General features: G+C 50.1%; 2 protein-coding genes across 6 annotated transcripts in view; both read left to right on the top strand.

Moving 5' to 3' along the window:
- Acoxl (acyl-CoA oxidase like) overlaps nucleotides 1–8498 on the top strand; it is a 286003-nt gene extending 277505 nt beyond the window's left edge. Inside the window, 1 exon segment of the mRNA XM_076833499.2 lies at nucleotides 8298–8498. Coding sequence (XP_076689614.1) covers nucleotides 8298–8498 — 201 coding nt within the window.
- Nucleotides 8499–11199: 2701 nt separating this feature from the next.
- Bcl2l11 (BCL2 like 11) overlaps nucleotides 11200–22055 on the top strand; it is a 35631-nt gene continuing 24775 nt past the window's right edge. For 2 of the 5 annotated variants that reach the window (XM_076833299.2, XM_076833302.1), the window contains exons 1-2: nucleotides 11606–11875; nucleotides 14351–14745. In XM_076833299.2, the coding sequence (XP_076689414.1) occupies nucleotides 14364–14745 (382 nt within the window). In that variant the 5' untranslated portion in view covers nucleotides 11606–11875; nucleotides 14351–14363. Of the gene's footprint in view, nucleotides 11229–11605; nucleotides 11876–13308; nucleotides 13523–14350; nucleotides 14746–22055 lie in introns of those variants that run through there. The other 3 variants (XM_076833303.2, XM_076833301.2, XM_076833300.2) reach the window with 3 other exon arrangements.

Raw genomic sequence — 22055 nt, 5'->3', positions numbered from 1 at the left:
TTCAAGATTACTGGCCTTTGGTCTTCAGTGCTCATTCTGCTCTTAAACCCACAAGTGAATTTTTAATCTCAAATATTTCATTTTTCAGTTCTAGAATTTTCCTTCCATTCTTTTTCTGTAGTTACATTTCTCTTATAAAATATTCCATTGTAATACATGATACCCACTTTTCCTTGTAAATTCTTGAACACATTGATAATAGTTATTTAAAAATCCTCATTGGCTAATTTCAGTAACTGATCATCTTGTGGTCTGCTTTTACTGATTGTGCTTTCTCTTTGGAATGCGGCACATTTTTCTGCTTCTTTGTTCTCTATTTTTGTACTCCAGACATTTCATACAACAGATTTTAATTCTTTCCTTTATTATTGTTTCTTTAGTGTGGCTGTTAGGGTGAGGGCTGATCATCCAGAGTGCCCCCGCCCCAGGGGCCGCTTTAATCAGTGCATATTCACTGTGCTCAGCCCATGCTGTACCCCAGCCCATGCTGCCTCGGGCCCTGTCTGCAGCTGAGCTGGATGGAGGCTGGACTGCAGTCTCAGGCACCTTGGACTCACCTCTGAGTTCAATTCCAGCACAGTCCTCAACCCAGGCACCAAGGCTGCACAGGACTGCACAGTTTCCTCCGCTCTCCAGCCTCCATAAGATGCTGCTTGTGCCGCAAAAATCCTGGATTAGGCATTCAAAATGTCCAGGCCAGGAGTCTGTGTTGTGCTTCAGTTCTTCCCAATTCCACTCCATCTGGCCACTTTTCTCACCCTTCAAATTCTCTCCTCTGTCCAATATGCACACCCTCTGTCTACCTGCACCCAAAATGGGCACCTACCCTCATGTTGGGAAGCTTGCATGGCTCTCTGCTTACTTATAAAGACCTCATTTCTCCCTGGAATGACTTCTGTAGTCCTTTCTTAGGTACTGTACTTTTCAGAAGCCCCAGTACCATGGCAGCAAAGTTCTCTCAACTCCTTCTATATCCTAACTAAAAGTGGGAGCCTTCCCAAACTGTTTTTGAAATCATTTTGGTGCATGAAATAAAAATTCCAGGACACAGACCTTTTCATAATAACTTTGGACTCTTACTGCACAGTCAGCCCTTCATATTTGTGGGCTCTTGTTTTAGTCTGCTTTTTTGCCATCGTGACCAAAAGTCCTGGCAACAATTTTAAAGGGTGAGAAGTTTATTTGGTGCTTGTGGTTTCAGAGGTCTCAGTCCTTAGACTCCATTGCCCTCGGCCTGAGGGGAGGCAGAACATCATGGCGAATGAGGAGAGCAGCTCAGGACATGGCAATCATAGGAAGCAGAGAGAGCTACAATCACCAGGGATAAACTATAAACCCCAAATGCATGCCCCCAGTGACCCACTCCTCCAGCCACACCCCACCCACTACAGTCTACCCGGTTGATCCCATCAGGGGTTAACGCGCTGATTAAATGATATGCTATAACAACTATTTGCATTTATATTGCGTAAGGTAATCCAAAGATGATAAAAAGCATCGGAGAGGATGTGCGTGGATCAAATACTACCCCATCCTAGATGAGTGATTTGGGCATCGGCAGATTGAGATATCTGCAGCAGGTTGTGGGGGTCCTATGGAATTTATCCTCTGCTGCACTGAAGCATGTCTGTATTGAGTTCTGGCAATTTGGGGGGCTTTCTGGGGAGAAGCGGGTACCAGGGATTGAACAGCCACATCCCCTGCCCTTTAAAAATTTGTTTTATTTAGAGACAGGGTCTCACTAAGTGGCTTAGGACCTTGCTAAGTTGCTGGGGCTGGCTTTGAACTTGTGATCCTCCTGCCTCAGCCTCCTGAGCTGCTGGGATTCCAGGAATCTGCCCCCACGTCCAGCTAGTTTGCAGGGCTTCTGCCTCTTGAAACGTTTGACTGAAAAGTCACTCTTCTTGGGTGTGTCCTAATCAGGCTAAACTATCATTAATTAAAATGTCATCTTCTTTTGTAGGAAAATGTCTGAAGCTAATATGGCACCTCTTTGATAACCACCTAATTGAATATTCTTTCTCACTTCATGTCACTGCCTTCACGGGTAGAAAGTGCTACCAAGAGCTGCGTTGTGGTTACTTTAATTCCATTGCCAAAACTTTCATATGGTTTCCTGTATTCTAAAGGGAAGGCAGCGTGCAGTTGTCTTCTTTCTAAACTTCTCCTCTTATGAATCAGTTCTAGTATGAATAAATGTCAGAAGTTCTTATTAAGTGGTTAAAGCTGGTGCTTCGTGTCAGTACTCTAGTCTTAGGTAATGATGATTAAGCAGACTTTGTAAAGGAAATGCCAGAGTTGTAAAGAAATTGCATTTATTACTAACTAGAGAACACGGGATAATAATAACAATAGTGCTAGGGATGCAGCTTAGGGGACAGGGTTTGCCTAGGGTGTGTGAGGCCCTTGGTCAATCTGCAGCATAGCCAAAGAAAGGAAGGAGGAAAATAGCAACAATGTTTATAAATGCTCACCCTCTGCCAGATTCTCCTCATCCTTACATTTTAGAGAGAAAGAAATCATGAGGAGTGGTAATGTCAAGGACCAGAGCTGCTTTCCTTCAGAGAAATGGGCATTTCAGTAATACTTAGTAAATAGTTGAGTTGTGTACTCTTTAGTCAAAAAAATAAATTGCAAGCTGGGTGTGGGGGCACATGCCTGTGCTCCCAGTGACTCTGGGGGGCTCAGGCAGGAGGATCTCAAGTTGGAGGCCAGCCTCAGCAACTTAGCAAGACCCTAAACAAGTTAAGGAAGCCCTGTCTCAAAATAAAAAATAAAAAAGGGCTGAGTATGGGCTCAGTGGTTAAGCACCCATGGGGTCAGTCCCTGGTACCAAATTACTTGATTAATTCGTTTAATTACATTGCAGTAGGAAGAACATTTTAAAGGTAAAATATGACTCTCCTCAAAACTCTCTAGTTAGGCTAAGTGAAGGTGTGGCTTTTTGGTTAAGAGGACAGTTTCTCCGTTCTGTTGTATCAGACTATGCTAAATATTTTTATTAGATAAAGAGCTAATCAACATAAGATATAATTTAAGTTGATACTGAAGAAATATCAATTAGGAGTCCTGGTTATTGTTTGAACCACAGAGTTTTGTTTCATGCTATCAAAACTTGGCTGTCAAGGAAACCAGGAGAATGTACCTGTTCCTGGGTACTGGGAGGCCCAGCAAGCTACGGCCCAAGCCTGCCTGGAGGAGCACCCTGGAGCAGTGAACTGAGAGAGACAGAATCACAGCACAGTGTGAGACTGTGCCACAGGAAGTGTTAATCACTGGTCAGGCAATAGGGGCTCAGGTGGCACATTAGCCACATCACCTACCACCAACATTTGTCTTTATAAAGCATAGGCGGTCCTTCGGGAGAGGTGAATAGGTGGGGATAAGTCAGGCCAAAGCCTCTGTGCATTCCTGAGTTTGGAAGTCTTTGCTAGAAGTCTTTGCTAGCTGCAGGCAACTTATTTGACTTGGCAGTGTTCACCGGCCGGGCCATGATTTGGCGGTCCACATGTTGCTCCTTGGAAGGGATTTGAATTATGTTTGTGTTTTGGCTTAAGTTGGTGAGCTGGAGGACCAGGGAGGGGACAATGACCAGTGCAGAGGAGTTCTCCCAGCTTCCCAAAGAACAATCTGCAGAGAAAGTGTCTCTCCCTGCACAGGAAGAGAATCCAGTGTGTTCTGGACACCCGTTTGCATCATGGCAGCTGGTTCTGAAGCCAGATCATCACTGGGCGCCATTATGGCCATGGTATTCTGGGGACATCTGAGCCAGTGTGGCTGGGCAGGCCCGTGTGCTCTTGCTGGGCATACAGAACATCTTAGGTGGAGTATCAAGAGTTACACACTGGCTGTGACACAGGAGGTGATCCTCAGTGTGACACCCACGGCCTCCAAAACTGGAAACAGCGAGCACTTGGAGGAAGACGGAGCAGACAGGGTAGACAGGGCTGTAGAAAGAAGCTTCTGGGTTCAACCCACTGGCACCCTCACCAGGGTGGTGACTTGCACCAACATGCTGAATGTTTTTAAGGCTTGGTTTCCTCACTTGTAAAGTGGAGGGGTCCCCAGGAGAGTTGTGAGGAGCACCGAGGGAGTCCATGGAGGTGAAGACCTCGTCTGGAATCTGGCCCACAGTAGATGTACATTAAATTCCAGTCAGTCAATGTAGAGCAGAGCAGAAAACCTCTGTGTGGAAAGAGACCAACGTTGACTTCATGGCACTGTTAGAGAGATGCAGGCAGCCTCCAAGGCCAGGCAGCCAAGTAGCTCCCTTCTGTACTTGTTGCCTTTCCATGCCTGGCCATCAGGGATATTGTGAGAAGCACAACCCTGGACAGCAGAGATCGATTCTTCCCCAAAGACTGGCACAATAGTCTATGGAATGCTGACTGGGACTGGGTAGACAACACAGTCAACTCAGAAAGAACGGATGGGAAATTATATGCACCGCCCACCAACATCTATTAATCTCTTAGAAAGCAGGAGTGGGCTGCATCGAAATTCCTTTTGAAGATGAGGTACAACTGATAACTTTATAGCAGGTTTTTTTTGTTGTTTCCATTAGTAAGGTTGAAAGTTTCCATTTGTGTGTGCTAACCAGCAATAGTGATTAATACCAGTTCTGTGGGTTGGCAACCTGGGCAGTTCTTTGGCTAGTCTAACCTCAAATCACTCCTGGGGCTACAGTCAACTGGGTTCAGCAGTCTGGGGTGTGCAAGTTGGCCTCCGACTCCTCAGGCAGTGAGTGCTGGCTTTTGGCCAAGGTACATTGGCCCCTGTCCACTTGGCCTTTTATCCTCCAGCAGCCTAGACTGGGCTTCGGCAGAGGAAGTGGGTTGCAGGGGTTGCAAAGCTTCTTAGGCCTATGTTCCGGAATTCTCTCCATATTCTATTGGCAAAGCAAGTCAAGTCCTCTCAGATACAAGAGATGGAGAAAAAGTGTCTAGCACAGTGCCCAAGCAAGACAGGGGCTGGTCCTGGCTGGGCATTCATCTCTTGAGGCATTTCAAGTTGGGGTAAGAAACTTTACCCAGACAGAGAACCAAGCGAAGGCACTCGGGTGATGGCTGGGAGTCACTGCAAGTGTGGCTCACAGTTGGTCAGCCTCCATGCTGTGAGGAAGACCAGGCAGTGGCAGTAAAGGGCTCAGGAGGCTGGAGAGCTCCATGGACATCCTAGCCATCCTCCCCCACCAACCAGAACAAGGAAAGTGCTGGAAGAGTCAAGAAGGCAAAGGAAGAAAACATGGCAGGTAGGCGGAGCTGGGGGGCCAGACTGACATGAGCACCTCCCTGCACAGATCCACTGACTGACATGCTCTCCACCAGTCCCTGGAGGGCTCCCGAGAACTTCCGCTTCTTTAAAGTAGATCTTCTCAAATTCCACTTGCTGGCTCTCCCCTCCCCACCCCAGTAGATCTCACGATCTCATCATTTGTGGGGCAATACTCACCTTTGGGTTCTTCCCTTTGAAAATTTTTCTGCAAAAACTGATGACTTGTTTATGTGTTTTGCTGGTTGGTTTTTATTTTTTATATTTATTTAGTTAGTTAGTTGTACACAATACCTTTATTTTGTTTATTTATTTTTATGTGGTGCTGAGGATTGAACCCAGGGCCTCGCACATGCTAAGCAAGCAGCGTTCTACCGCTGAGCCACAATCCCAGCCCCAGTTGGTTGGTTTTTAAATAGCACTTCTTGATGTGTGTGTGTGTGTGTGTGTGTGTGTGTGTGTGTGTTCCCAAAAGCTGGTGAATTTTCTTTGTAAAATTTAGGATACTTTCTCCAATATAAAAGGGTCATAAATTGGCAGGTCAGGGAGACCCCTACAATGTGTGCCAGTTTTGTGTTTATAATATAAAAGGATATGTTTGGTAATAAACTATACTTAATCATAGATTGCTTAGGCCTAAATAAAAATACTCCATGGTAGTAAAAAAAAATACTCTAAATGCAATAATCAATACTATATTAGCTATTCAGGAGTATTTTGCATTAAGGTGACCATATTTTTTTTTAAAGTCTATAAAATTATGCAACAAGATTCATGATGCAGGAGACACTGTGCCTGCAGTGTGGACCCCCAAGTCCTCCAGGCCCAGCTTGGCCCCTGACACAGGTGACTCCAGTACGTCCTTTATGGATGAAATGATGATGGTGATGATCCGCATCTGGCAGGCAGAGACAGAGGGCGTGAACACCTGGAACCAGTCCACCAACCACCCAAGGCCTGATCCTTACATCTGATCTTGAATGGCTTCCAGGGTCCTGTTGAAGTTCATGAAGCATGAAGAAAGTGAGAAGGAGGATTAATTTAGAACCCCCAGAACTTTTAATTCAGAAGGAATCTTGGCAGTCAACATCTAGTCTCTCCAACCAGTTCACTGTCCTTCCCTAGGATGTCATTGGCAGGGTCACCTCTGAACACTTATGAGTAAAGTAACCCTTTTCTTTGCCAGCCACTGGGTTCCTGTTTAATTTTCTATTTTAAAAAGTTTTCCTAGGCTCTACTCAATGTGGGGGTGCTTGCCTAGTGTGGGCGAGGTCCTGGGTTTGATCCTCAGCACCCCAAAAATACATATATACATACATTTTTTTAAAAAAATTAACAAGTTTTTCTTATATTGAATAGAAATCTGCCTTCTGTAATTTCAACATCTGACCCTTAATTCTGTATTTAGCAGGAGATAAACCAAATCTATATTCTCTTCCACAAAACCTTTCGTCAAACTGAATGTCCCCCATTGGTGAACATAGGACAAAAGTTGGTGGAATTGCGTCATGCTAACCCAAAGGGATCATTACCTTGAACAGTTACATGGCAATATGTGGACAGTTCGGGGGCTACATACAGCATCTCGTGGTTTTGAACTGTGTGGTTAGAGACACCGAGAGTTGACAGATTAGTCAGGGACTTGTCAAGAGTATTAATTACAAACTTTGAAATCTTGGTCAGGGAAAGTTCATCTCAGTGCATCTTGCAAATATGATCAAAGTCTTTTCAGTACTGATTTGATGATGCTTAACCACAAGGTTGGAGAATGAAGGTTTTCATTAGAAATTATTGATGTCATAGAGCACATTCGCAGGGAAGATGCACATTTGGACATCAACCACCCATGCTCTTCCCCACCCCACTCAGACTCCCTGTCCCCCACCCCCATTTTCTGGGCTCTCTTTTTTCTTTGAACTCCTGAAATGGCATTTTGGACAACTACAAAAAGAAACTGTGGTCTTAACAACATTAGCTGAGAGATGACTGCTACTTGCAGGGGGAGGGGGCGCTCATGTTAAGTGATGTTTTTTAAACCAAAGAATAAGCCAGGATACCAGGGAGTTTACTGAGATTTGGGGAATGAAAGAGATTTAGGACTGGCTGGAAACTTGAAAAATGGAGGAATACAGTACATAGCTGGTTAGGGGAAAAGATAAGCAAGCAATCCTCTACCCTGTCAGTTTTGGAAAAACAATCTATTGTTTTGGTAGCTTGTTTCCCCCTCCCCTTCGGGAATAAAAAAAAAAAAATATGTGCTGGCACCTGAAGAATGGAAAATGAAATAAAAATCCACCCAGGGCAGCTTCTCCAAATAACTGGCCTGCATCTTTCCCTCCTCCCTTCTGCCAGGGACGTTTCCTCCAGGCCTCCAGTGACTGTCAAAAACACCGAGGGTGTCTGTGGGGTTCCTTGGTGTTTGGGTAACTGCAGGTCGATTTGGGCAGGTGGACGGTGCAAACATGCCAATAACTAGCTTTGGTCGGACATCGCGCTGAGTTTCAGGAAGCCTTTCTCCGTCCAGCCGGGGTCTGGAGGCGCTAGTCTGGGGAGATTGGGGCAAGTCTGTACTGGTTCACCTGTTTGGAGGTTCTTCTTGTTCAGTTGCCTCCGCGCGCCAGATGGTGGCACCCCAGGCACTCCAGAGGTGGAGAGGAGGGAAAGGGAGGGGAAGGGTGGGGAGAGAAGGAAAGAGAGAAGGAGGAAGGAGAGGAGGACGTCAGTTCTGAGACTGTAGTTCCCCAACTAATTCGGAGTTAGACCTGCCCCCGTTCCCTACGGAAAAACCCTAGGCTTCCGCCGAACTAGGTGTCAGAAAGTTAGGATTTTTCGATAAAAAAAGGCTTCCGAGGGTTTTCTTTCGGACCAACTGTTTGTACCCTCCGGAGTCTCTAGACTCTTAAGGGAAATTGGTGTCCATAGTCGATGAGGGCGCGGGTGCTTTGGGGTGCGCGGAAAGTTGCTGGCACTAGGTCTTTGTGAGTGCGTCAACATCTGACCTGTCCCCTTTGTGTCATGTTTTGCAGTTGCTGGATTTGTGTGACTCGGTGAAGGATGATGCCCTGAGGGTGGTCTCTGCCTTCAACATTCCACACACCAGCCTCCACGCACCAATCGCCGGGATCCCCAGCCCGCGCGCCGCCTGGGCCTTCTACCCTGCGCGGATTCTGCCGCTGGCTGGGGAAGGGGAGCGGTCCCGGCGGCCCAAGCTGGGAGCCAAGCTGTAACCCGTGTGGACGGAAGTGTAGCGGCCAGTCGGCAGCTGCCCCCAAACTCCCTTCATTGGTGTCCGAAGCTGGGGCAGAGGCCGGGCTGGCACGTGCGCGGCCGCCGCCCGCGGGGATTTGGGTGGCGGAGCAGAGGTCCAGTCGAGGCTTCGGAGGCGCGCGGTTGGCTGTAGGGCAGAGCGAGCCTAGACGGCCGCCAGGGAACTAAAACACTTGGTCTTTTTCCTGTAACCCCGCCTGGCCCGGCCGCGACCTCGTCTAGCTTTGGCGCCAGATCCCCCGAGACAATCAGGGTGGGCTCCCCCAAGAGCGCACCCCACAGACGGGTGCCGCCAAAGATCTGCTGTCAGCGGTGAGTCAGATTCCCAGTGATTTCGAAAAACTCTGGTTCTGGGTGAAAAAAAAAAAAATCAAAACATAAAAATCAAATACCCTCAGGCGAAAGGAAACAAGAGAAAGAAAAAAAGCTCCATCCACTCCGGGCGTGGGCAAAGGTTTAGCCAGCCACTGAGGCTTTTCCAGTGAAACCGACCTTTGGGGCTCGGCGAGGAACGCACCGGCAGGGGGAGGGGAGCTGAGCCTGGGGTTGTGCTCTGAGCAAAGTCAGAACCTGGGCTGGTCCTCCCAGGCGGGCGGTTTCCGGACCGCAAGACAACGCGCGGAAAACATTTTTGCCACTTGAAACTGTAATCTGTTCTTTAGAAGAGCACAGACACAGAGTTTAATAAAGAACCTGGGTGCTGGGAAGGCGACTCCGCGGCTCGGTGAGGTCGGGGGAGGGGGTCTGGGGAATACGTCGCGATAAATTGGTTTCGGAACTTGGGAGACCACACAGGCGGCGCCTGCGGTCCGTGGATTTCTCGTTTCTCAAATCCCAGTTGCACGACTTCATTCTTCTTTCTCTCCATCCAACTCATCTTCTCTCGTCTCTCCCTTCACTCCTCATGACAGCGACAGGCACACTGACCCGCCAGTGGCGGCGACAGCGACGTCCAGGACGGGTAATCCAACACCCACCGGCCCTTTCCACGCCGCCCTTCTCTGGGCTCAAGCCCAGTTCCGGGAGGACCTCCCTACCCAACACCAGAAGGCCCTAAAGGCTCGCGGTCACCTGAGGCGGGGGACCTGATCCAAGTCGCCCAGCACAGTCTGGGTCGCGTGCAAAGCAGGAACCTCCGCCTCCAGGCCGGCTTCCTCGTGGCGCCCCAAGTATGGGTGCTTAGCCGGTTGCTTTCCCAGAAACCTTTGTTTTTTTTTTTTTTTTACAGTGTTCACGAGGTCACACTAGCCGGCGACACAGGGATGGTGGAGCTACATCAGGACAGGCAACCCCGCATTCTGCTGCGAGGTTCTTTTCCGGCCGGGTCTACGTGGCCCGACCCCGCCAGGAGCGCCGAGCACGCCGGGGTGTGGCGTGTTTGGGGCTCTCGGCGAGAGGAGCGGGTGCCTTAGCTCTCCCCCGGGTAGGACAAGGAGTGGCCGGGCCGCAGGCGGCTCCGGCAGCTACCGACAGCCGCGGGCGGGAATTCCTAGCCCGGGTCAGCACAGACCTCGGCCTAGGAGTCTACCTCGCTGCGTGCACGCCCTTGCCATTTCCCTCTTGTAGCGAAATCCCCGGGCGGGACCCGGCGCGCGTCCTCCAGACCCTCTGGGAACCCGTGGCTTTCCTCACCTAGCCCAGGACTCACCAGAGAAGGAGACTTTAACCTGAGACTGTGCTGCGTCACGCTGACGTTAGACCTGCTTCTGAACACAAAAAGGACCAAGATGGCCCGATGGCAAGACAAGGCCTCCTCACTTGCTCCTCTAAGCCGCAGGAGGCTCCTTCTCCCCGTCCGCGGGGTTGCGGATGAGAGAGGTCCCTACATGGAGTTTTCTCAGTCCCCACCTAGCAGCCTGCAGAATGTTCCATTTCCGGACCGACCTCCCACTACCCCGCCACGGTTGCCTCGAAGCCTCGGGTTGGGGAATAGAAGCCACCGGGAGCGGGCAGGAAGGCCCTGGTCACCAGCCGCGAGGGTGGGCGGGGGTGCAGACCCAGAGGCGCAATGGGAGATGGAGTTTGGTCTCCGGGGAAAGGGAAGAGTTGGGGCCACGGACTTCGAGGAGGAGGAGGAGGGGGGGGGACGCGAAAGGAGGAGGTTCGGGGGATATTGCGACACCTATGCGGCTCTTTCAGTGAGGCCAGAACTTCGCTGTTCCGCCTGAGCCAGCTTTAGCCCGCTGAGGAATGGTTCTGGCAGGTCTCTCCCCCAGCAAATTTCGGGGGTCCCAAGAGAGCGCAAGCACCACCTTTTCTCGTCTCGAGACTCTTCTTTATGTCCTTTTATTTTCTTAAAATTATTTGAGGTTTTGTTTTTTGTTTTTTTTTCCATTTCCCTATTTGATTTACTCTGCGTACCCTCGCACCCAGGCTGCGGAGAATGCTCCTCCTGGGATCGCTCCTTGCCCTTTTCTCAACTCTCTTTCCCACCATGAGCTCTGTCTCTTTAGGAGATTGAGCGCCCCACAAACGCTGCGTAGCGTCTGCGGGGTGACAGGAGGTCCCCTAAGAGTCCCGCGCAAGGCAGGGCGAGAGAGGTGAACATCTTGTGGATTTGGGGCCCCCCACAAAGGCCCAGATTCTTGGAGAAGGAAGAGCTCGAAGACCCAGCGTCCAGCCTCGCATCCGCGAGTTTTCAAGGACCAATCCTGTCACCAAGCTGGCCGGAGCGGTGGAGAAACTGCACAGTAAGGGGCAGGGGCGCCTCCAGAGGCTTTCACTGGCGGCTGTAGCCAGGCTGGGCTCAGACCGTGCCCCGAGCGCCCCCTCTGTTCTGCGCGCTAGCCACAGCGGACACTGGGTGGGGGGAGTGTAGACTTCGGAGTGGGGGATGGGCGCGCATGCAGCGTTAGCAGGCCGAGTCACTCTGGTAAACACGCCAGGGCTGGCGGCGCGCGCGGCAGGGAACCCGGCCCGGCCTCCCCCGCCTCTACCTGCCCCGGCCTGCACGCGCCAGCGGCCCGGGAGCTGCGGAGGCGGGACTTGACGCCCCCCGCCGGGGCGGGACCTAGCGGGGGCGGGGCCCGCGGTGATTGGCGCGGGCGTGGGGCCGCCAGTCTGAGCAGGGCTGCAGGGCCGCGCAGGTTTCACTTCGCTCCGCGCAGCCGCTGGGTCTCTAGCTCGTAGTATCGCGGCTGCGTCCGCGCGCCAACACCGCCGCCGCCACCGCCGCCGCGGGATTCTTGCAGCCAGCCTGTGAGCCCTGCCCCATTGCGGTCAGAACCGCCTCGGGCAGCTAGGTTCGTGCCGTTTCCCGTCTCTACCACCTCGGCGCCCTTCCTTGGCTCTTGTCCCCCCAATGTCTGACTCTGATTCTCGGACTGAGAAACGCAAGGTAAATACCTACGAGTCTCAAGCAGCGGGCCGGGGACGTTTGGAAAACAGGCGTTGGAGCCGGTATGGCTCCCTGTAGTGCCCGCTTTCCGCGCACGTGCGGGCGGAGACGCTCCATTCGTTCCGCTTGTCGCCTGGCGGGAGGCGGCGATTGGTGTGGGTCGGGTTCCTTCCCAGGCTGGGGCATTCTGGGGAAGGGTCGTCGGCGCTGAAGCTTCGGGCACTTAGCTGAAGTAGGATTCGGATCGGGATGCAGCGCGCGGGGGTTGTGCAGCGTCGCAGGCCAGGTTGGAAGAGAGCGTGCTCTTGCCGCCGGCCGAGGAGCTGGAGTACCCGCTCCGCGGCACCGGGCCGAGCACCCATGCCGGGAAGTCTCGCCGCTGGCTCCAGCGGCCTGGAGTAGTGAGTGACCACTCTGTTCCAGAGGGTTTGGCGTATTGGTTCTTGGGCTCACGGACTCTTGGGGGGAGTTTGCGGAACTGCAGTGGTGATTTAAATAATGAGCCCGGGATTTTCCTTAAACTTATTCAAGCTAGAGTTTTGCTCTGTTTAAAGTGCCTGGGGCCCCTGCTCGGTCTGCGGGCACCCTGCGGACAGTGCCAGCGCGCGATTCACTGGCAGCAAGAGACCTAGGGCCTTCGTCGACCGCCAGCGCCACTGCGGGGACGAGCCCCGGCCCGCAGAACTTGCTCGGCCCGTAGAGCTTGGTTGTCCTGGATGCTCCCATGCGCCCTATGCCACCCCGGTCCGTTGGCGGTGCAGGCTGGCGGCGCCGTGCCCTAGGTGGCCTGTTTACCCTGGGGCTCTGGAGTTGCTGGTGGAGGGCTCTTCGGACGCCAAGGATTGGGGTGTGGATGTGCACGCTCGTGGCCTGGGATGGTGGTCGTTCAGATTTGGTGCGAATCCGCGGCGCACAGGGAGACAGGTGATCGGAAGTTGCTGGAGTTGGATGGGTGCTGCAGCCCGGGCAGATGAGGCCGTGGGGCTCTCGCCCTGACTGGCATGGACGAGAACGGGTGGCAGGAACTGCGGTATGAGGACGGCCGAGCGGGTCCCGTGAGAGCGCAGATCTCGCTTTGTCTCCAGGTGCCCGGCTGCCCGGAGCAGAGAAACTTCCGAGGCGCGCGCGGTGTCGGGGTCGGGCGGGGCTGGGTGTCGGAGGTGCCGGGCTGCCGCCGCGGCCGCCCGAGCAGCGCTCGGAGGCGAGTTTGTCAACAATCGCCTAGCCTTTGGCGGCCGGACCTGTAGGCGCCGCCCCCGCCCCCGCCGCCCATTGGCTGCGGCGCGGAGCGACCGTGCGCGGGCCAATGGGGAGCGCGGGCACCGGCGCCAGCGGCGCGGGGAGGCCGGCGGTGCAAGCCGCGGCGGGCGCAGTGCGCGAGGGGAGGAGCGGGCGGAGGCGGAGGATGTTCCCGGCTGCGGCGGCCGGGGCAGCGCGGGCCAGAGGCGCGGCACGCGAAGCCCTGGGCTGCCTGGCGGAGCACGACGGCGGGCGGGCGGGCAAGCGTAGGCTCTGTGCGGCCTGGGGGGCTCCGAACCCGAGCGCGGGGCTTTGTGTCCTGCGGTGCCTCCGTGGTGACGGTCTGGGGGCGCCGGGGCGCCGCGGGGCGCGGGCCCGGACGCTACGCACAGAAGGGAAGGGGCGGACGTGAGTTCGGTGTGCTTGCCTTCGGAGGGGAGGGTCTCTGGAGTGAGGGATCCGCGCGCCCAGAGTCGCCGAGCGTGCGGAGTTAGTTGAAATTGTGGACTTCGCTGGGGGGCCCCCCACTTGGGAAGGTGCACTTAACAATACGGCTGCACCCAAGAGGAGTTCTGTCCGGTTTGGTGTGGCGCACGGGGCCAGGAGCTAGAGGGACCGAGGCGGAAAGCAACAGAGCCCGGCCGATCCGCTCTCTGAGTTACAAACTCTATTGTGACGCACTTACTACGACTGACGGCCGCTGCCAAACCTTCCCCAGACTTGCTGCCCTCAGCATTTTCGGCAAACAATGGGGCCGGAGCAGGGAACGCGGCCAGCCGCCTGTAATCACTGCATCTGCGCCCGCTCCTGTGCTCCAGCACCGAGTCGGGTCCCGGGAAGTCAGAGCCCGCTGGGAGCTTCCGACTTGATGCAAGTGTGTCCAGAGCAAAAAGCACATGCGAGTAGGCTTCAAACGAGCCGCTTCTCTTGAAACTTGTGTGTGTATATATAATGTGTGTAAGAGCACCAGCTCCACCAGTAGTTGACATTGTAGTAACAACTGTTTAGTTTGGTGGAATGAAGTTTAGTCACGCCCCTGAGAGAAAGATCTGCACACCTTTGTTATGTTAGATGCATTTGGAGGGGGGAGACTTTCAGAAAAGTAAACAATTTAGTTTTAAAGTATTGGAGACTCAAGCATTTTTGATGAATAGGTGTAAGCAAGATTATTTTATTATTCATTTATTATAATCGTTATCTTGCCGAAGATCATCTTAGTTTTTCTCTTTCTTGCAGAAAAAAAGACCAAATGGCAAAGCAACCTTCCGATGTAAGTTCTGAGTGTGACAGAGAAGGTGGACAATTGCAGCCTGCAGAGAGGCCTCCCCAGCTCAGGCCGGGGGCCCCTACCTCCCTTCAGACAGAGCCTCAAGGTAATCCCGAAGGCGAAGGGGACCGCTGCCCCCACGGCAGCCCACAGGGCCCGCTGGCCCCACCGGCCAGCCCTGGCCCTTTTGCTACCAGATCCCCGCTTTTCATCTTTGTGAGAAGATCTTCCCTGCTGTCGCGATCCTCCAGTGGGTATTTCTCTTTTGACACAGACAGGAGCCCAGCACCCATGAGTTGTGACAAATCAACACAAACCCCAAGTCCTCCTTGCCAGGCCTTCAACCATTATCTGAGTGCAATGGGTAAGCAATGCCCGGGTAAGGGGCAGTGGTGTGTGGTTGTTGGAATATCTGTTTCAAAGCTGTGTGTAGCATTGAAAGTCCCCTTTTAGGGCCCTTCAACTGGTTTAATCTGTATTTTCATGGGCACAGAGGATGTATAAAGTCAAATATCAAGCCAGCGTTTTTTTGTTTGTTTGTTTGTTTGTTTTAATTCATGAAGTCTGCGGCATGAGTGAAGTCCAGGCATGAGCCTTCAGGGCTATAAAGCTTGAATTTTTGCTAAAGCACATAACCCTGGCACGGTATTTGAACCACTGGGTTTTACCTGTTAATGACATTCTGCCTGAAAGAATTCTGCCTGGTGTCCCTTTTCAAACAGCTTAATAACATAACTGAAAGTAAAGAAAGATTTGCAAGTCAAACATTTTCAAAAATGACATGTGGGGAAATTGAACTAGTTTGTATAGCAGTGCTGACATAGAACCATGAAGGTGGTTTGTTTTATGGGCATATTTCCCCTTGGATTGGTGACTCAAGAGTTTGGACATAGTACTAATGAGCTGGGGAATCAGACTTTATGTCAGGGATTCAGAGCAGTGTTAGTGTCTGAACTAGGAGTGGCAAACATAAACACCCAGAGAGTCCTATCAGTGAGGGCAACTGTGGCAAGTTGGACAGCACTTGCCCCTTCTGCTAGTCCCATCCTGATTGTTGCCCTGAGGGCATGTGGTCTCAGAGTAGCAGGTATTCTAGTTTTGCAACATAGTCCTGGAATGTAGATTTTGAGCCTCATATTCTGACATTTAAACATTGACAACTCACATTCTTTAAAACATTGCATAAGCCATTTTGAAACATCTACAGGCTCGATTTGACTCTGGAGCCTCTAGTTTGTGCCTGAGAATGTCCAGTCACCCTGGTGAAGGGAGGAGTCTAGGTTGGTTCAACTGGCTGTTCTTCACTAACGGAAAAAGTTCCTGTCTTGATCATCATTCACCAAAATTAGATTTGACATTTGTTCACATTGGCCTGCTCTGAAATTGGTAATGTTATGGATTAGGAAATCTAATATAGATTCTACCAAGATTAGGTTGTACCTGCCATGCCAAAGGCTAAATAAAAGTCATGGGATCAAACTCTCGACTACAATGACACACCTTGTATTTGTAAATATGATGCAGCTCTGGGCAGGTCTGTCCCCATGTAACAGAGATGGGAAGAACCTCAGAGGAGAGTGACACTTGTCAGGGGTGGGGCACACCTGACCTGGCACAAATGACAAAATTCCAGTAGCCGTGTATGCTGTCTGCACATCTGCCAAATGCTGGGGCACAGTTACTGTATTATGTAAGGAGCTGGAAGTTTCATTGTTGCTATTGCTTTAGTCACTGCCAGTGCTTCTGCTCCTGAGTTCAGGAAGTTCCTGGTACTTGGAACTCTTGTTTCCCACAAAATATTCCAGTGCATATGTGGACCTACAACATTCTAACGGAGTTGCCAGGGCTTTGTAGCATGAATGTTTGAAAACCTGTTTATTTTAAGACCCTCTGGAAGCTGTTATGGTTTCACACTGCAGGCCTTTGTAGCGGAGTCTGCAGGTGTGGCTAAGGCATGGCAGTCGTTTCTCCTGCCTCATTAACTAGGAAGAGTGTTAGCTGGATGAGTGAGTGTATTTTTTTAAATGTGAAGACAGACATGAATTGCATGCTTTTGCTGGTGGGGGGGGCAAGGGTGACAAATACTGTTAGCAAGCTAATTATAATGTTAGCACTGTTATTTCAGATGACAAATACTGAGCTTTAAAGATCACAATCCAGATTATTAAACGGAGTTAGTGGCCTTATCGGTGAAGTAAAGAAATGGATCCCAGGGTTTTATTTTGTACTATGAACTCCATTTTAGTAGATTGGTGTGAGAGCTTAGAATTTAGTGTGGCAGAGTAAATGGTAAGTTGTAAGGAATTTGTTTAAAGTTACTGTGCCAAGGTAAGTTTTCAGTATTAAGTTTTAGAAGATTTGTGGGAGAGGATAAGTTAGTGCGAGGAGAGGACTTAGCCAGATGTCAGTTTATGAAATTGACAGATTAAATTAATAATTTTTATAGCCTCTAACTTCCTCTTTCTTTTGGCCAACCTCAGAGTCTCAGCTCCGTGAATGAAGGCCACTTAACACTGTGCTGTTATGTGGTTCTCTTATATTTTTGGCCATGTTTAATATTCCTTGCTCCATCATCTCCATTGAGATCTTTAGTGGTGACCCTTTTGATAATTTTATTGAAATATCTGTTTTTCACAAAATGGTCTTGGTGTGATAGGTTTGAGCTCCTGGAACAAATGTGAGATTGCAGAGAAGTTCGGCTTAGCCAGGGCTCCTCCAGCCACAGAGTAGTTTTCTGTCTAGCGACTGGGGGTGGAGAACCGAGCGTCTTGAAGTTTTGAACTTGTATCTTTGATCTGATGACAAAGTGAAGGATTACCGGGGATTCATAGAAGTTAGATGTTCCTCCTACAAACATCTTCATGTTTTCCTCCATTTTTCTGAAGACGTGTTGGAAGAACATTTTTATCATGAGGAGACATATATGGTTTGTACACTCTCGCTCAGTTTTTCCTTCGTGTGTACACTGGGAGGATTAGCTTGACAGATGTTCTCTTAGTGGGTAACTGATAGTTTGCATAAAAGTCACCCATGCCTGTGGGTTCACCCCCGTACCTTTTAGAGTGGTCTGGCTATCAGTAGCTTCGCCATGTTGTGTTAGAAAGTGTCTTCTAGTATGTCAGAATTCTCAGGTGGAAGTTAATGGTCTTCTGAACCCTCTGTACCCCTCAGCATACTGTGGGGTGTTACCTCTTGCAGCTGGTAATCATCTGACCCCTCTTCTAGATTGAGAGCTTCCTGTGGGAGGCATGATGTCCTGCAGATCCAAGTGAGAGCCTGACAGGAGAATTCCAGGATTTTTTCAAAGGGACCCGAGCCCAGCCTGTTACTCTTTCCTTGGAGTTTTGCTTTGTTTTGGTTTTGCCATGCTAAGGATTGGACCCAGGCCCTTGCACATGTGCTCTCCTTACCTCGCTCTGCCTTGCCATGGAGTTTTTAACTGAGGACAAGTAAGAATTTTTTTAAAGTATAGGTAGCAAGATAAGGACATGCCCTTCCACACCCTCTATGTATGATTAATTCCCAGGATCCAACTATAAAGTCGGCCCCGTAGGGTGACAGGTGCAGTCTAGCTCAGTACTCCCAGGAGGAGAGAGCTGCCTGTGTGTTGAGCTCTTGACCTAGGACTGGTCAAAATCAGGCTGTGCTGTTGGTATCAGTGCACACTGGATTTTGAAGACTTGCTACATAAAAAAGAATATAAAATGCCAATTATTTTCATGTGGGTTACCTATTAATATTTTGAATTCATGGGTTAAATAAAATATAATTTTACAGTAGTAAAAAAACTAACATAAAATATTTACCATATTAACTGTTTTGAAGTGTGCGGTTCAGTAGTGTTAGGAGCTTTCCTGTCACCATACAGCCGGTCTCCAGTACTTTTCCATCTTTTAAAACTGAAACTCTACCATGAAATAAATCCCTGTTTTCTCCACCGCCAGCCATGGGCAGATCCATTCACCCTTCCATGTGTAATTTGGACTACTTCTGTAGGTGGAATCAAAGTGTTCAGCCTTCTGTGACTGACTTAATGCACTTAGCATAATGACATCTGCACTGTGACGTATGTCCCTCCTTTTTAAGGCGGTACTACATTCCAGTGCAAAACCACACCACATTTTGTTTATCTGTTTGCTCATCCACCAGTAGACACTAGGGTTGCTTCTGCCTTTTGGTTATTGTGGAGTGTATCCCCTTGAATATGGGTATGCTAAATCTTACCAGGATCCTGCTCTGAATTCTTCTGGATATGTACCCAGAGGTGGGATTGCTGGATCAGATGGTGAGTAAGGGAGAATTGTCATGGAGTCTTACAATCCTTGGGTAGGTATGTCTCTCCAAGTATAGTAGACCAACTTTAGGTCTTCTTAGATTTCCTTCATTATCATCCTTTAGTTTTCAGTACACAGAACTTGTACACACAGAACTTGTACATTTATTTAGATGTATACCTAAATATTTCATTTACTTGGGAGCAGTTCTATTAATTTTAGTTTCCACATGTTCACCTTTACTATATTATAAGGAGAGTAATTTTTGTCCTTTATAGCCTTGTTTGAACTCATTAATTCTAGAAACTTCTTTGTTGATTTCTTGATCTATGCATATAGTCATAAAATCTGAAAATAGGGACAGTTTGGGGTTTGTTTTTTCCCCCACTTTCTTTGCACATTTTTCTTTTTCTTGCTCTATTGCATTGGCTAGAACTTCCACTACTTATGTTGAATAGGAGTGGTACATGCTTCCCTTGTTCCCACTCTTGGGGGAATTCTTAAAGGATGAAGAAGTTTTACCTTTATTCCTAGATTGTTAAAAAGAGTTTTTATCATAAATGGAGTGTGTGTTAGATTTTATAGTATTTAATATGATCAGATGATTTTATTTATGTTTAACATTGAAATGGTGCATTACGATGATTTGTGGTGTCTGGGATAAATCCTACTTGGGTGGGGTTAAATATTTGTGCCTTGATTCTTGTGGTTTGTTGTTCGAAGTCTGTCTGGGTTTTGATGTGTCAACCTTAACAGTGAGTTTGGAAAGTGTTCCCTTCTCTTCTGTTTTCCTGGAGAGATTAGTTAGTATTAATTCTTTAAATGTTTTGTAGCATCTAATGGAATCATCTAGGCTGGGAGGTTTCTTTGGGGTCACTTTTAGGTGACAGATTTCATTTCTTGGTGTTTGTAGTATTGTTCAGGTTGTTTCAACTTAGTTTGAGTTTTGATAGTATGTGGGTTTTTAGGACTAGGCGCATTTCTTCTAAGTTGTTGAGTTTATGAGTATAAATGTATTTGTAGTATCCCTTGTTACCCTTTTAAATGGATTCAGGATCTTGTCTCTTTGATGGTATAGGTAACTTGTGTCTTTTTATCTCTATCAATCTCAGAGGTCTAGCGCTTTCTTGATTTTTTTTTTTTTTTTTGTAATCAGCTTTTAGTTCTATTGATTTTTCTCTTTTCCTGTTTTCAGGTTCTTTGCTTATTTCCATCTTTTTTTTTTTTTCTTTCTGGTTTCTCATCAGGACTTGGGGTGGTGTTTGAGACCTCCAGTTCTGATGGGATCACTTTTCTGGAAATTTCCCTCACTTGTGCTTGAGCCACGCCCCACCTGTTTTGTTTGGTGTACTGAGTTTTCACTTTCACTGAGCTGTGTTTTTGCTTCCTGTGAGATGTCCCTTTTGCGGGCTCTTGGAAGTGTGTTGCTTCCTTGCCAAGTGTGTGGAGAAGGTCCTGTTGTCTTTCTGTTACTGTCTGATTTCAGTCCATCCTGGTCAGAGAACTTGAGCTGCGCGACTTCAGTCTCTCAAACTGGCTGAGCTTTGTTTCTCAGCTGAGGGGGTGGTTTGCCCGGGGGGTGCTCCCTGGGTGCTTGAAACCTCGGATCTGCCAGGTGGGCTCATGATCCGTGTCATCGGGTCTCACTGGTTGACGTGTTGGGTTCCCCAGTCCTTGGTTCCTGTGCAGTGGTTCTGCCGACTGTTGAGGGTGGTGGCACCGCCGTGTTGAGGTCCCCAGTTGTAGTAGTAGACTCTCTGCCTCTCCTTTCAGCGCCACCAGAGCTTGCTGTCTGTGCCTTCGCTGCCGTTTAGTGTTGTTTGTAGTTGGCAGTTTCCTCTCAGTACCTGAAGGGCATGCCACTTCCTGCTGGTCTCTGGTGTTCCCTGGAGATCTGCTGTCCTTCCAACGGGTGGCCTCCCATAAGTTACGGGCCATTTCTGCCTGGCTGCTTTCAAGGTTTGTCTTTGTCTTTCCAATGCTTTATTATCCTTGCCATCCTTAGATTGCAACCTCTCTGGGGGTTGCTCAGCTTCTTCAGTCTGCAGTGTTCTGTTCTGTCATGACTGGGAAGTTTTCAGCTGTTATATCTTTGAATATTTCTCTGTTCCCCGCCTTTGTCTTGGAACTCTGATAGCGATGTTAGTACTTTTATTGATCCCACCGATCCCTGGACTGTGTGTTCATATCTTTTCAATCTGTTTTTGCTCTGTTCAGATTGAGTAAATTCTATTGATTTGCCCTGCTGTTCATGGATTCTAGAGTCATTTCCGTTCTACTAGTGAGAATGGCCAGTGAGTTTTTGGAATTATGTTTAATTGTCTATTTCAATTCTAAGGTTTCTGCCTGCTTCTGCCAAGTCAGGGGGAAGTTCAAAAGCCTCCTTGGCTTTGTGGCTGCTTTCCTGGCAGAAGCGGGGCTGCCTTGCACTGCTTCCTCATGTCCAGGTGGGTGTGGTGAGCTGGGCTCCCCCAGCCTCTGCTGACTGCCAGAGAGGAAAGCGGGTGTGGGGCCACCTCGCTCTTCCTCATTCCTGCAGGCCAGACTTGACCTCAGCTACCCTTTGCTCCTTGCCACTTGGCGGGGGTGAGGGGGTGGAAGGCTGGCTTGTCTGCCCTCACTGCTGCCACCCTGGCAGGGGAACTGCAGCGTCCACTGGCTGTGGATGGAGGACAGCTGGCCACACTGTCATACCAGCTACTCTGACGGGGCAGTGAGATTGCCTTGCTGCTCCTGCCCAGCAGGGGCTGGGCGGTCGCCCTGCAGAGCACCCCCTTGCCTGGGCCTGGGTGAGCTGGAGCACGGGCTGCCTGCTGGGCCACACTCACTGTAGTAGAGTGGGTGGGGTCCCTGGCCTTGGTGAGGGTGACAGGCTTTTCTGGGAGCGTTTCCCTCTGTGCCTGTGGGGGCTGAGTGGAAGGTGAGGAGGCCCAGGCCGTCCGACCATCCCGCAGCCTCCTTCCCACTGTGGATTTCCTGTACCTCCTCACGTGCGACCTGGAGGCCTTTGCCTGGTCAGAGGGAGACCTGGGGGCCGGGTGCCCCTCCAGCTCTTTGGCAGTAGGTTCTCAGCGCTCATGGCTACATTTGCCAGGTCCACTCAGGCCCCGTGGACGACTCCAGACTGGGTGGCTTATAAACCACCAAATGCACTCCTCCCGGTTCTGGAGGCCAGGAGTCCTAGGTGAGGTAGATTTGAGCCCTGGGCGGGTCCCCTTCCTGGGTCACTAATGGAGGCTTCAGGCTGTGTCCCCACATGGAACGGAAAGGGTGAGGGTCCCTGGAGTCTCCTGTCAGGGCACTCGTCACACTGAAGGCCCACCTTCTAGTGCCGTCACCTCGGGCTGGGCTTCACCTTCTGGATTTGGGGGACACAGACATGCAGAACGTAGAGGTATTG

Source organism: Callospermophilus lateralis, chromosome 14 (assembly GCF_048772815.1).
Source record: "Callospermophilus lateralis isolate mCalLat2 chromosome 14, mCalLat2.hap1, whole genome shotgun sequence".
NCBI lineage: Eukaryota > Metazoa > Chordata > Mammalia > Rodentia > Sciuridae > Callospermophilus > Callospermophilus lateralis.
The sequence above is the reverse complement of the archived record's forward strand: the minus strand, read 5'-3'. Positions and strand labels throughout refer to the sequence as shown.